The sequence below is a fragment of the Antennarius striatus genome, chromosome 5 (assembly GCF_040054535.1).
Source record: "Antennarius striatus isolate MH-2024 chromosome 5, ASM4005453v1, whole genome shotgun sequence".
Lineage (NCBI taxonomy): Eukaryota > Metazoa > Chordata > Actinopteri > Lophiiformes > Antennariidae > Antennarius > Antennarius striatus.
Window position 1 is genome coordinate 6340584 of NC_090780.1, and position 14599 is coordinate 6355182.

Genomic DNA, 14599 nt, shown 5'->3' on the forward strand with positions numbered 1-14599 from the left:
AAGGGTTTTGGGGGGAGTTGTTCCTTATCCGATCTGAGGGTTGTACTGTTCACAGCACACAAATATCAGAGGGATAACGTCCATGTGCAGATTGTAAAGCCCTTTGAGACATTTCTGTGACTCTGGGCTATATAAGAATAAATAAACTTGAAACTTAAAACAGCTTCTTTGCCTGTAAAACCATCAAACTGTAATACTATGTAACAATTGTACTGTAACAATTTTCCGCATGTTGTGTTTTTCAGGAGTGATAAATACAAATTATGTGCTGAGCATGCTGGGAAACATCAGAACAAGATTGCATAAGGTACATTACACATTGTGTATCTCCAGAAGTAGCTGTTGCCGCACAGATGGGACATACTTCCATACAAGTGATTGTTTGTCACAACACATAAAATAAGATTACAGTTTTTACTCATATGGAGAACTCTTCCCAGAGACAAAATTGTTTAAATCAGTACCCTTCACCATTATATTGTTCATCTTAAAATTAGAAGTGGTAGGGATCAATAATGGCACAATTTTATCTAGAAGCAGAAGGCAGCTTTGTCTGATATTAGGTCATTTAAACAGATTTGAGTGCCAGAGATTCAAGTCACAACCATTTATTATCTTTTTCTCATTTACTACTTCACTGGTAGTATTAATATCTTTCAAATTGTTATCTGATACTCTTTTTCTGTAAATTAAATCCAGTTTTTGTGGGACAGGCAGTTGCATGGGATTTTGTGTTGTATAATTGCCTGAATGGAAGTGCAGTGGGTCTTGTAGGACTGCAACTCTGTCTTTTGGTCTAAACTCTGTGTTTTCATGAAATTTTATCAATTACCAGGAAGAAATTTGCTTCTAAGGAATATTAGGTTATGTTGGCCCATAGTGACGGCGCACCCAGGGTGCAGCAGCTCAGGACTAACTCTCCATTTCATTCCATTTTGTTTGAATTATTGTCATGGTTTGCTGTAGGACCCAAATGCGCAGACGTCAGGTAAATGGAAAAAAGATTTATTTGACAACGAATGCAATGAGATGATGGACCAGATGGTCAGGCTGAGCAAGTGAATCGGCAGGAGATGAGAAGTCAAGGCAGGCAGGCGGGCTGGAATGGTAATAGTCAAACAGGTAGCAGACCGGAACTGGAACATGGAGAGAACAGAGTTATCAGAAAAGTCAAGGTGCAAGTTTGAGAGAGCCAAGGTGCAGATACTGACGAGCGATACAAATGAACTGGTGATTAATGGTGGAAAGCTGGTCCTCATGAAGGTCTGGAGATTGATGATTAGTGACAGGTGTGCTGCTCTGCTGCCAGGAACAGCCACACCCATGTAGGTGGAAACTAGGAACTCAGAAGAGGGGAGAGAGAGAGAGAGAAGGAACTGCAAATCCTGACAATTATGTTGTGTAACCTTTTTTTTTTTTAATCTAACCTTTATTTAACCAGGCAAGCAATTAAGAACAGGTTCTTATTTACAAATGCAGCCTGAACAAAGAGCAGAGGCCCTTAGGGGTGTGGGGGTGGGGAGGAAGGCTGAAATTAACACAAAGTTATACACTATACAGAAAATGTAAATAAAAATAAATACAATACAGAGAGAACGAGAGCGAGATAGAGAAAGAGAGAGAGAGAGAGAGAGACACTCAACAAGTGCAGCTGTCAACTACAATTTTGTCCAGGTTTTGTATAAAAGCATTGAGTGATATGGGGACAATGAGTTTGAGAGTGTTTTGAAAAGTGTTCCAATCATTAGCTGCAGCAAATCGAAAAGCACTGCGACCAAAGACAGTACGGGCTTTAGGGATGGAGAGTTTGATGAGCTTACTGGACCTAAGATTGAGGGCAGGATGGGAGAGGTGTAGAACATGGAGGTGTAGAACATATAGAGACATGGACTGAGTTGACAAAGTGTTAATTGAGAAGTGAAGCCATATGAGACTTATCAGTGACAACAGAGTCACCAAAGGTCATTGCACTTGGAAAACGGGGTGGGGCAAGCTTATTTTCCATGGACTGGACTGTTTTCCAAAATGTCTTAGAATCAGAGCCACAGGATGCAAATTTGTCCAGATAATGAGTGACTTTGGCTTTTCTGACAGCCTGAGTGCATTTGTTCCTACACTGCCTAAAGGCAAGCCAGTCGACAGGTGACTGAGAGGAACGGGTTTTCCACCATAAGGTGTTCTTCTGGTGGATTAAAGTGGCTAAGTCACGGGAAAACCAGGGGCTGAGGCGATCATTGATCAGAGATTTTTTGAGTGGAGCGTGTTTGCTGATGATCTGACTGAAGGTCAACTTAAAGTAGGACTAGGCAGCATCCATAGTTGAAAATGTATTAATTCTGTCCCAGTTCCCTGCTGCAATGTTATGGAGAAAGGCATCTCGGTTAAACTTCTTCATGGAGCGTCGGGTTATACTCACAGGTGGACGTTGAACCAAGGAACTAGAGCATATGCAGGCAATAGCACAATGATCACTCAGATCTAGACTAAAGACGCCACGGTTATAATTAGAAGGGGCATTTTTGAGGATCACGTCTATCAGTGATGCAGAAGATGGAGATTTCAAATTATGTCTGGTGGGCTCTGAAATAATTTGGAAGAGGTTTAGGGCATCTAATTGTTGCACGACCATATCTGGGGGGTTAGTCATGTCCCAATTTAGGTCACCCAAGAGAATAAACTCAGAGGAGATGTACGGGGCAAGAAGTTCACTGAGTACAGCTAGAGAGCATAGTGGGGCAGAGGGTGGTCTATAACAGACAGCAACAGAAAGAGAGAAATTGATTGACAGATTGATTTTTAACACCAGCAGTTCAAGAAACTTGGGAACAGACTTTGACTATAAAATAGAGCATTGCATTCACAAAGAGAGCCACGCCCCCACGCTTGGAAGCTCTGTCCCGGCGAAAGACATTATAACCTGGAATTAAAATGTCAACATCCGCAATGCCCCTTCTAAGCCATGTTTCAAAAACCGCTAAAGCATCAGGATTTGCAGTGTGTACCCAAGATTTTAGCAAATCAAGTTTAGGTAAAAGACTATGGATATTGATGTGTAAAAAGCCCAGGGATTTCCATTTACAAAACTCATCAAACAACAGATTAGGAGCAGTAAGACTAATATTAACTGTAGCACGCCCTTGATTTGAATGAACATTGGCAGAAATGGCTAACATGAGAATGATTAACAAACGACAAAAAGCAGTGCTAAAAACTTTGAGAGATTTTATCTTTCATTGGGGGCTTGGTTGAGATGAAAGAATTGGAACTACGTAGCTGTTGCAATAGCAGGTTAGAATACAATGGAACAAGAGCTGTTACACGCCGAGAAGGAAGACCAACAGACATTGTAATCCAAAGGGATGAGACATCCCTAGGTGGAAAAGTGAAGTCCAAATCACCATGGCCGTAGGATGACAATTGAGGTAATAATGTCTTTTGAACAGGAGATTGCCTGGGGGTAGTAAGAGTACCAGTATCCCAGACAGATAGAAGGAAGAATAAGATGATGAAAAGAGGCATCTTTAAACACCCAGCAGTATCTGACTCACGTGAAGTGTTGTGGAGCTGTAGAAGGTGAAGGCCCAGGTTGAATCTAGCAGGTAGCCAGGTTTGGAAGATGAATACCCAGAATGAGGCTACCAGGTAGCCCAGTGTGGATGATAAAGGCCCAGGTTGGAGCTAGCCGATATCCCGGTGTGGTTGAAGAAGGCCCAGGCTGGAGCTAGCCGATAGCCCGATGCGAATGGTGAAGGCCCAGGTTGGAGCTAGCCGATAGCCCGATGCAAATGGTGAAGGCCCAGGTTGGAGCTAGCCGATATCACTGTTAAATGAGACTGAGAGCATTTACGTACTTTTCTGTGTTGTGGGCGGTGCCTCATATTTATCGTTGATTTTAACAATATGGTACGTTTCTCAATAATTAATTATTGTAGTGACTGACTATCTCAAGAAAAGTTCCACTTAGTAGTCAATTACGGTAATTTAGGACCGCTCATATCACGCATCCAGTTCAATAAATTAGAATGTCCAGAAGGATGTTTCTCTTTATTTCTCTCATGCTAAAAATAATGAATTTACGGATTGGTTTGTCAAAACAATAACAGGGTTCTATATATGCTGACTTATGGTAAGAATCATGCAGGAACCAATGAAGTGTGAACAAAGAGACATAGCATCAATGTCAAAACAATATGAAATAAATAAGGCTTATACAAAATCTACAAAAAGGCTCATTTTCTTAATAACTATTAATCATTCTTTTGATTGCAACCAAATTTACCCAAAATAATTTATGTGCAGGGGACTTATTCAATTTAACAATCTTATATTATTGAATTATTCATAATCATTCTCAACAGTCATACATCATTTTTTATAAGCACTTGTCTGCAATAGATCCAACACTGTAAACAGAATGATAAGCTTGTTCTAAATTGTCAAATTATTTATTTTGACAACTTATGCTCAATACTGCCTCGCAATACATTGGTGACTCATCTAGGGCATACCTCACTACTTGCTCATAGTGAGCTAAGATACACTCCAGCAACACCCATGATTTGCAAGACAGATAAGCAGCTGTAGACAAGACAAGTATGGTTGTCTCGCCCACAAGATGGATGGATGGATAGTGCACACTTTTTGTGCACCCCTGTCATACAAACTACACTGACTTCTGAAACGTTTATGTCTTTGCTGTTTTTTTTTAGATGGGTATCCAGAATTACAGTGCTGCCAGCAGTTGCCACTCTGGGCCAAGTCAAATACGCAGCGATTACAGCAAACTTTTTGTGGTTCTGGTGATCATTGGTTCTTTATGCATGGTCATTATCACATCTGGATCAATATACATCTGTTGGCAAAGACAGCTACCTGCCACAAAGACTATGGTAGGGTGAGGTCAACACACATGCGTGTGCGCGCACGCACTCATGCACACCAACACACAAAAGCATACACACACACACACACACATACACACACACACACACACACACACACACACACATTTTCCCTGTTATGAATGGTGATTCACAACAATATTAAACACAGTCACATGTTGGTGCACTAAAAAAGATTGTCCCCTAAGTATGCACTTTTCTTTTACCTAATAGTTCCGTGCTGAGGAACTTCAATTTGTGGAGAATGGTTGCCATGACAACCCCATACTGGATGTGGCCAATGACAGTCAACCAATGCTGCAGCAGAATAATCCAAGTGGCCTCATAGGAGAAAGGCAAGGAGGCCAGGAGGGAACAAATTGCTGGCAGGTGATTGCATGGCTTTCAAAAAAAGATGAATGGTTGAGTAAGTCAGTAAGCCCAAGCATGTATGGGGATAGCTTGAAATACCTTGAAAGGTTCAGTTATAAAATAATAAAAAACCTGTCTTGTTTCTTTCCGGAAAATTATTTTTATATTTCCTTGTTACCGCATGAAGACTCTCATATTTTCTCTTCAGGCATTTTACAATGAAGCAGCAATTGAAAACGAAGAAGAGGAGCAAGACACACATCTCTGATGGAAACAGAAGGAGGAATCTGATTATGACACTCAACATCTGTTTTAAGAATGCAAGAAAAAATATGAAGAAAACTGTATTTAATGAGAGGTAAAACACTTTAGAGCAGTGGTCCCCAACCTTTTTTGCGGCACAGACTGGTAGACAATATTTTCATGGACCGACCTTCGTTTGCTCGATAATCATTAATGATGACAGGACAGCTGTAGTTTAATGATAAATCATCCACAATGGTTTTATGTCATCAACAGATAATCTTTTTTTCATAAATTGATAATCAACATCTCTGTAAACTAAATAATTGTAAGAAATAATTATATTAAAAACTCGATTCAAGTGACTGCACTAATGAGGTTTATTTTGAAATATAGCGACTTACAAACAGTGCATTCACTGTAGGAGAAATACTGATCAATAACAGGGTGAACAAGTCAATCAAATAATAGTATTTAAAATAACGAGAATTAGTGGTTGGTGACCACTGATCTAGGGGTAATGGGAGAAAATGACACCTGAAGTGAGTTCCAGAAGTCCAGCCTATTCTGCAGTTTGGTTTTCTTTACCATCACTGCAGAAAATCCCGCTTCACTAAGACAGGAGGTTGGAAATGTAAGCAAGGTTTAAGATACTTTTTGGGCGATCTCAGGATAATCTGCCCTGACTTTAATCCAGATAACTGGCGCAATTATGGGCTGGCTGGTAACCTGTCACATGACCGACACCTGTCAACAGACGCATGCATTCGTCTGCGTCATTCCGCACAGACGTCACTTTTCAAAATCTTTAGACTGGTAATCAATAAAAAAAAGAAAGTCAAGCGTTCTGTGCCGTCAGTACCTAATGTCCCGCGACCAGGTACCGGGTCGCGACCCGTTGGTTGAGGACCACTTTCATAGACAGATGTAACAGAGAATCTGGTAATTTTTCCAAAATAAACAACTTTCAGACTCAGAAATAAATAAAACGAAAGTAATGTAAATTATTTTTCTTTCTGTGCGGCCTGATACCAAATGACCCACAGATGGGGACCGGTCCGCGGCCCAGGGGTAGGGGACCACTGCCTTTGAGAAAAAGTGAAATCATTCACTCATTGTTGATATTAGACATTGGGGCAGACATAAGATTCTTTCTACTAAAAAATTCTATTCATATAAATAGTCATATGTGAACAGCGGGCTTTCGAGAGAGCTCATTTCAGCAATTTTCAAGAGAAGAAATTGAAAACTACAGATTAGGTTGGTGCAATATATTTCAAACACAGTATACTGTAGTTGGACATATGGCAGCTGTATGAGAGTATTTAAAAAGAGACCTTTAAGGTTTTGTTTTTTTATGAGACCGTTCAGGTTTTAAAGTCCATTTTAAATTCAGAGCTATTTAATGCACAAATCCTGCCATGGAAACACCATGAGGTGCTTCATGATGCCTTGACAACCTATTTCATCATTAAAGCAAGCCAGTCAGAGACAGAGTTTTGTGGGTTATGGTATCTTCATTGTGGAATTGGTAAATTCAAAAAATCCTGGATTCATGCCATTTCCCAGAAAAGCCTGAAAATTATCTCACCATTTAGATATCTCAGGACCCACATTTCTACAGAAATTTATTGAAATTCTTTCCTAAATTTTGTGTAATTTGTATGTGAACAATGGTCCATCACATACACTGATGGAGATGTGCCCCAGCTGCAGCCTCATTCCAGGAAATATGCAGTTTCGCACTTATTATTTGGTATCTACAGTATGTGTTACGCACAGTGTCCCAGGGACATTATAGAATAATTTTAGTAATATTACATATTCCTCAAGTAAACATTGTGGTGACCGCGTTATGAAAATTGCATGTGAATCAACTGGTGTCTGTTAAAAATAAATTACTTCCTTGCTATTGGTCATTTTTGTATCTTCACATCACACATTTTATCAGCCAAACCATTTTCTGGCCCACTTCTGTGAAATATTCAAGGGGACACTAACCAAGTCATGCAACCCTTATCAGGTGATAATATTTACCACCTTTGGTTAGTGTGTCAGTTTTTGGTATCTCAATTGCTAAGATTAATGGTCATGATCATTATTTTTTCTACAAACTTTTTTTCCTGTCATTAGGAACTAAGAATGTGTCTGAACAGTCAGACTTAGTTGGACATATGACAGATATGCCAAGCAGCATACTAACACAATTACAAAGTTAAGTAAGCAGATCTACAAACCACCTTTGTTTTACTCTCAGATTATGCAAGACCAAAAGGGACAATAGACAAAATGTTTACTTTGATCAGAATTAGAGGACACTTTCTGGCCAAGTGTTTTGGATCAAAACACTTGGCCAGGAAAACATATGAGAAAATTCCTAACATCTTACTTACATATTTAAAGGAACCGGGTCCAAGTATTAATATCTACTGTATTTTCAAAATTTTGATTTTAATTCCTTTATCAATGTACGTTGACACCACCAGTCCAGCGTGTGGTGGTAGAGAGCTTATGTAGGCTCAGTTAACTACACGACAATATTTCAGAATAAGAGGCAGGAGGAAGTGGAGGAGGAAGAAAAACAGGAACAAGCTCTTTTATTTTTGGTCGCAAACGTGAATTTGCTAGCTAGCAGCTGCATGTGTAAGTAATTTGTTGAGCTGGGTGTTTTGCCGATTGAATAATCACTTTGGAGATTGAGCTCTGAATACGTAAGGTTTGTCACTGTTATTTCATTCAAAAACAGAAAAACTTATTAAATACATAAACTCGTGCAGCTCTAGCTGCGTTGTCTTTCGTTTTGGCGTTTGCTGTTTCTACAAATGTTTTTTTTTTAAGTTAGCTTGTATTGTAATTCTTCGGTCAACGGAAAAAATGCTCATGTTCTTTTAAATTCCAAACTAGCGGTTTGCTAATTCCTTCATCAATTTAAAGACCATGATAGTCAAATACAAATCGGAATATATTCTCACAAATTGCTAGAGACAGAGAAGGAGGAATCTGGTAATGACACTTCCCATCTTTTATACAGATATGCTAAGTTAGGCATAATGAGACAGATATGTACGCGTAGTTTAATGTTTAAAAAGGCAAGAAGTAAGATAAAACTGTAGCTAATGAGATTAAACAAAGTGAAGTCATTCACTCATTGTTGATATTGTACATTGGGACAGACATAACAGTACTTATACTAAAAATGTAATTTCATATAAACAGTCATATGTAAACAGCGTGCTTTCAAGAGAACTAATTTCACCTATTTCCAATAGAAGAATTAAGGATTACTGATTAGTTTGGAGCGATATATTTTAATAATGTAAAGTAGTTGAAATTCTGGCAGCTGTGTCAAATTTATTAAAAGGAGACCTATAATGTTTGTTTGTTGTTGTCCATTTATATATTTATTTTTTATCACGTTCACTTTTACAGTGCCGTTTTTCGTGTAGCAGTAATCTGTAAACCCAGCTATCGGCGGTCTCTCTTTGCCTGTATTTACATGAAAATGTTTGGCAAACGTTGACTGTTGGACTGCGTTTTGTTGTTCCCTTCGTTCCGTACTGATTATTGCACTTCCACTGGTTTCCTTCCGAGATTAGGGTTAGTAACTTTCAACAACAACCGATGCATGTTAAGTAGTAGTATATGTTAGCCACCATGACCCGTGATCAAGGTTGTCCAGTTGGACATGCCAACAAGCTTTCTAGTCAGTTGACGATGGTGTCTGAGACAAAGTGGTGTTATAAAGTTATACTGGATCGACAGGAAGCAGTCAGGCTATTGGTAGCTGGAACGGGCAGTAGCTCTTTAGCTACTTCAGCTAGCCGCAGCTAACCTGTTCTTCTGACGTTAGTCTGTCACCCCACGTCACCCTGATCCAGACCTTCTGTTTTTATATCATTCATGAGAATTTTCGAAATATAATTTTTTATGTCAAGAACAGCGCCATTGCTTCCCGGATTTGTTAACTATTCAATATTAACAGAGCCACTAAGCTCAAAGTTTCAGACCTCTACCAGGAAATTATCTGTAAGGTAAATAATTAGCTAGGTGTATGTTGCTGATTAGTAACAAACCAAGTGGGATGAATGACCAGCACTATGTAGAAATAATGGAATGTTAATTATATGTTAGCTACTCCATAAAATTGTATCTGAAAATGCTCAATTTATATTACATAACCGGCAGTTGTGTTCCCTGTTCAGGCAGAATTTACATTCATTGGCAATTAAGTCATAAGGAATTGGACGTAAAAATGGATTCTGATGTTTGTATGTCCTTCTCTCCTGCTATTCTTTATCCTGTAAATAAATTGTAAATTTAGTATGTAATTAATTGTGATTTACTATTTTCTGGTACCAGGTAGTACAAATGATGTCAGTAATTGCTGGATATAATGGTTGCAAACTAGTTTGTTAAGACATTGTAATTGATTTGAAATCCTCACAATTTTTCTTCTGTTGTTTCCAAGGGATGGCATGATGACATCTGAAATCTCTGACCTGTTCCTCCATCATCCCACTTCTGTCGGATAAAAAAAAAAAAATCCTCTGACAAAGGACTGCTTTCCCACAATCCTGAGTCTGCCACATCCTCTACTTTCGGAGGCCTCAAAGAACCTCAGCTCAAAGGGTTCTGACACTACACCCGACTTCTTCCAACATCAGTCACAAAAAGAGGCAATGTATTGCCTACAGTGGCTACTTCCTGTGCTTCTTATTCCCAAGCCTCTCAACCCAGCACTGTGGTTCAACCACTCCATGTTCATGGGCTTCTACTTACTTAGCTTCCTGCTTGAAAGGAAGCCTTGCACCATATGTGCCTTGGTCTTCTTGGCTGCCCTCTTCCTCATCTGTTATAGTTGCTGGGGCAACTGTTTCCTCTATCACTGCCAAGATGCTGCACTGCCAGATGCAGCCCATGACCCAGTAGTAGTTGGAACCTAGGAAATAATGGGAGAAACACTGAAGGGAAAGGGGGGTTGCAGATGTTGCTGATGCATTCTGGGGAGTGTTGATCCTGCAGAGCAATATCATGATGGTCCTACTGGAAGAGAATATAACAAATACTGAGAATGCTTGGCCGACAATTGAGGAGTAGTCAACACATTTTTTAAAGACTATTGGAGGTCTTTTACAAAGCTGTCAAGATTCTCAAGATATAAAACGACAGGAAGGATAGCACTGTCCGGGAAGATGTGAATTTTTATATAACAGGAAGGGAAGATGGTTCATCCTAAATGGAGATGGTGAAGGATGGATGTGCATTTTAACTGTGTCCCAGAAAGACTTTCAACTTCAGCAACTTTTATTATTATTGGAAAAACTACATTATACTGAAGAAACAACACACTTGACATCAACAAAAGCTTCATCGTTTGGTCTCAGTTTGCTTTATAGCTTTCTGATTTATTGTCAATATTTCTTATAAGAAACACCCTGTCAGCGTCCTTTGTTTAAAATTATAATAACTCCCTGCTAGACTTCATGCAACCCTTCTGAAAGCTGCAGAAAGCATCACATGTTGAAAATGACCTTAGTAGCTGTACTTGGTTCTTAGTTCTTTTGTTGACAAACTAGCATACCAGGTGGTGTTTTAAATGCTTGCTTTTCACAGAACAAACTTATTTTCCACTGCACTTGCAATTCTATCCATAACAAAATGATCTTCTCATAACCACTAGACAATCAATAAGTACACTGATTATGTTCTTCTTTGGTGCATAGTCACATGAATATACCAAATAAGGTGGAATAACACAGACAGTATCCTGTTGTATTACCCCAGTGCTCTGCAGTTGCCCCTTAACTGGTTCCTATTCTTTTATTATCCTTACTGAGTGTCCTTTACAGTATAATATATTTAGTTTAATGTTATGTTCCTGGGTTGCTAAGTTATTTTTCAAGGACAGTTCACATGCAAATCTTAGTTATTGTCAAAATGCTGGTGGCCTTCTAAGGGTAGAATTATCTATTAGTACATTTTTGTGGTTGGTGTATGAAAATTGCTATGTGCAATAAGTGTGTAATTCTTGACATCATGTGCTGAAAAACAAACAGTAGTGACAGACCAAGTAGCATAAAAATAGGTCATATTTAAAGCCAAAATAAATCTGGTTGAGAACATGATATCAAATTGCACATGCCATGTTTTTTTTTTTTTATCATAAAAAGGATATAGCTGTCATTTTCCTCTTACAATTACAATCAGCTATCAGACAGAATAAGTTGTCTATACTGTTTACCTATTGTGTACGTGTGGCCTGTTGAAGTTGTAAAATACTCATTGCTTCTTTATTGCTTTGGTTTTGATTCAAATAAAGTTTGTTCCTCTCAACATTGTGAACTTTGTATCAAAGTAAATAGGCATCGTGGCAAATGATTTCGATTGCTTAACCTTCAGTGAACTAAGCTGATGTAGAACCTTTCTAGTCTGACTGACCACTCAAGTAATTTGCAGAACATGTAAGTAACTCATTCAAAACCAGCATTAGTGATTGTAAAGGCTGTCAGTTACTCATCAAGAGCCGACAATCTGATTGTTGAAACACTTCTCAATCAGGCAACCATAGTGTCATGATATTATCAGCATTTTTAATTTTTAATGTAATTTTTTTATTTGAATTATCTACTAATCCCCGTAGGGAAATTAGTAGTCCACTCTATTTCAACTGAGTTTAAAAATGACGGATGAAACTGTCTCATGTAAATCGTGCTTGGATGCCTGCAATTATGATTCCCTTGCATATCTAAAACAATAATTGAACACAGAAGTTGGATGGCTATCAACATCACTCCTTTGAAATCTTGTTAATATAAACTTTGTGCATCAATAATTTTGTGTCTTTGTGCTTTTGTATGGCAGGTTTTCAAGATGTAAAAGTGAACTAATCGCTTTCACCACAATATTGTCTTTGGGAGGTATGAGTGACATCTTTTCCTTTCGGCTTTTCCCTTCAGGGGACGCCACAGCGAATCAATTGCCTCCATCTAACCCTGTCTTCTGCACAGTCTTCTCTCATACCAACTACCTTCATGTCCTCGTTCACTACATCCATAAACTTCCTCTTTGGTCTTCCTCTAGGCCTCTGCTCTCACTACTAATAAATTTAAAACTGAGTTGGAATTGCTCAAACCATTACTTCTTAACCAAATTAAAATAATAATTTCTTTTTTATATATTTCTTATTGGAAACCTAGTTGTCCTCTAGTTGATTTAGAGCCCTGGTGCTAAAATCAAGGATAGCAAATGTTTCACAAATCTTGCATTTGGGGTCCAAAGGGTTGTTTCTGTCTATTCTTTAAGGGAGAGGTAAAAGATGCCAGGCATGTTGAAGCAAAATTTCTTCCAGTGGAACAGTTCCATCAGTGTTTGAGTGATGGTTCAAATGGCTACTACTCCAAATGTTTGCATGGCATGAATGCTAATATTATGTGAACATACAGTCATAGATGGACAGAGTACTTGACCCCAGTACTTGAGTAAGAGTACAACTACTTCTGGTCAAAATTTACTCCGCTACAAGTAAGAGTAGCTCAGTCAATACATTACTTGAGTAAGGGTAAAAAAGTACTTGCTTTTAAATGTATTCAAGAGTAAATGCTTTTAAATGTACTTAAAGTAAAAGTAAGAGTAAATTCCTTTTTTTTTTTCTTTGATGAGAATGGACCTGACTGAATTACCGCCATTTTACAATTTTATATATAGTACCTTGTATCTCTTGTTTCAGAGAAAACTCTTCGAAACCACCTGCACTGATGTGCTTGCCTGTAGAACCATTATGTTACACTCTACCAAGCCTTCCCCAACATCTATAAAAATGGAAATAAAATTAATGGAAACATCAAAGAGGACAACTATGTCATTTTCACATTTTACTAAACAATTCCCCCCTTCCATACACAAACAAGACCAAATGGAGCCATACAGGCCCAACCAACTCGTTTAACTGGGGACCAACTGGAACCCCTAAAGGACACACTAGTGGACTACTTGTTGAGAACCACTGCTTTACAACAAACTAAATCTCTGCTTTCAACAACTAAATGTTTACAGGAAGGACATATCCCAGTACCACAATATTTCTCTCCCCCAGACTGTCTGTCTCCCCCCACCTGTCTATCTGTCCCCCCCCCCCCCCCAATCTGTGTGTCTCCCCCTGCCGCCCAGTCTGTGTCTCTGTGGCCCCATGTCCGCCAGTCTCTGTCTGTAGTACTGTAAAATTAAGTGACAAGAGGTCTCTAGGTGTGACTTTTGTCAGTTTTTCTTCGGCAAACACAATAAGCATTTGAAAATGTACTTTTTCTTGTCTGAGTCCGCGTCATCCTTTTTCACTTCTACAAACTTGAACATATCTTTAAAAATGAGGCCATGGGTTTTCTTCCTCCGCCTCATAAAACTCCGGCTTATCATGTTCATCAGATTCAACGGAGGCTTCTTCGGCAGTCGCCATTGCCACCACGGTCTTGTTATGAGCTGATTGGGTAGGGGATGACGTATTTCCGCTTTTACGTAAATTCCAGTTGAGAACGTGTACTGTGATAGGTTTCCTTCTTTGACGAACACTGCTTGTGACCTGTTGCATTTTAAGGGGGGGGGGGGGGGGCAAAAAAACAATAACAGGCAAACCTAAAAGTAATGAGTATTCATGGGCCTTCTCAGAAATTAACTCGGGTAAGAGTGAAAATCTTTGCCTTGGAAATGTATTCGAGTAAGAGTAATAAGTATGAAAGAATTCTAGTATTTAAGTAAAGTAAAAATCCTCAGAATCTGTACTTAAGTACAGTACTTAAGTAAATTTACTCCGTTACTGTCCACCCCTGCATACAGTACTTCTTTAGTGGATATACTCATGTTACACCGTTTCTGGAACAAACCCACTCAGTTTGACTGAAAAACACAACTTTGTGATCTCAGGAACCAATGAATTTGGATAAAATGTGAATTTAATAATCCAGGATGCAGCTTTAACTTAGTTGATGGTGGGCCCCCTGCTGCTGGAAGCAAACACTCAACACCTTCCAACTTTATAAGTAAGTTAAGGACTTTATTTCAATTATACAGTGACTGTGAAGGCTGTCAGTTACTCATCAAGAGCCAACAATCTT

At 38.9% G+C, this 14599-nt stretch overlaps 2 protein-coding genes across 4 annotated transcripts in view; both read left to right on the forward strand.

Moving 5' to 3' along the window:
- podxl2 (podocalyxin-like 2) overlaps positions 1–5797 on the forward strand; it is a 93459-nt gene extending 87662 nt beyond the window's left edge. The window contains exons 8-11 of the mRNA XM_068316378.1: positions 246–307; positions 4710–4889; positions 5115–5270; positions 5461–5797. Of these exons, the coding sequence (XP_068172479.1) occupies positions 246–307; positions 4710–4889; positions 5115–5270; positions 5461–5520 (458 nt within the window). The 3' untranslated portion in view covers positions 5521–5797. The remainder of the gene's footprint in view (positions 1–245; positions 308–4709; positions 4890–5114; positions 5271–5460) is intronic.
- Positions 5798–8052: 2255 nt separating this feature from the next.
- blcap (bladder cancer associated protein) lies at positions 8053–12295 on the forward strand. 3 transcript variants are annotated; one of them, XM_068315290.1, is made up of 2 exons: positions 8053–8138; positions 9964–12295. In XM_068315290.1, the coding sequence occupies exon 2, from the start codon at positions 10175–10177 to the stop codon at positions 10436–10438; it is 264 nt and encodes an 87-aa protein (XP_068171391.1). In that variant the 5' UTR covers positions 8053–8138; positions 9964–10174; the 3' UTR covers positions 10439–12295. The 3 variants fall into 3 exon arrangements, with proteins under 3 accessions (XP_068171391.1, XP_068171389.1, XP_068171390.1); XM_068315288.1 differs by having other exon boundaries at positions 8071–8211; XM_068315289.1 differs by having other exon boundaries at positions 8071–8206.
- Positions 12296–14599: the final 2304 nt, after the last annotated feature.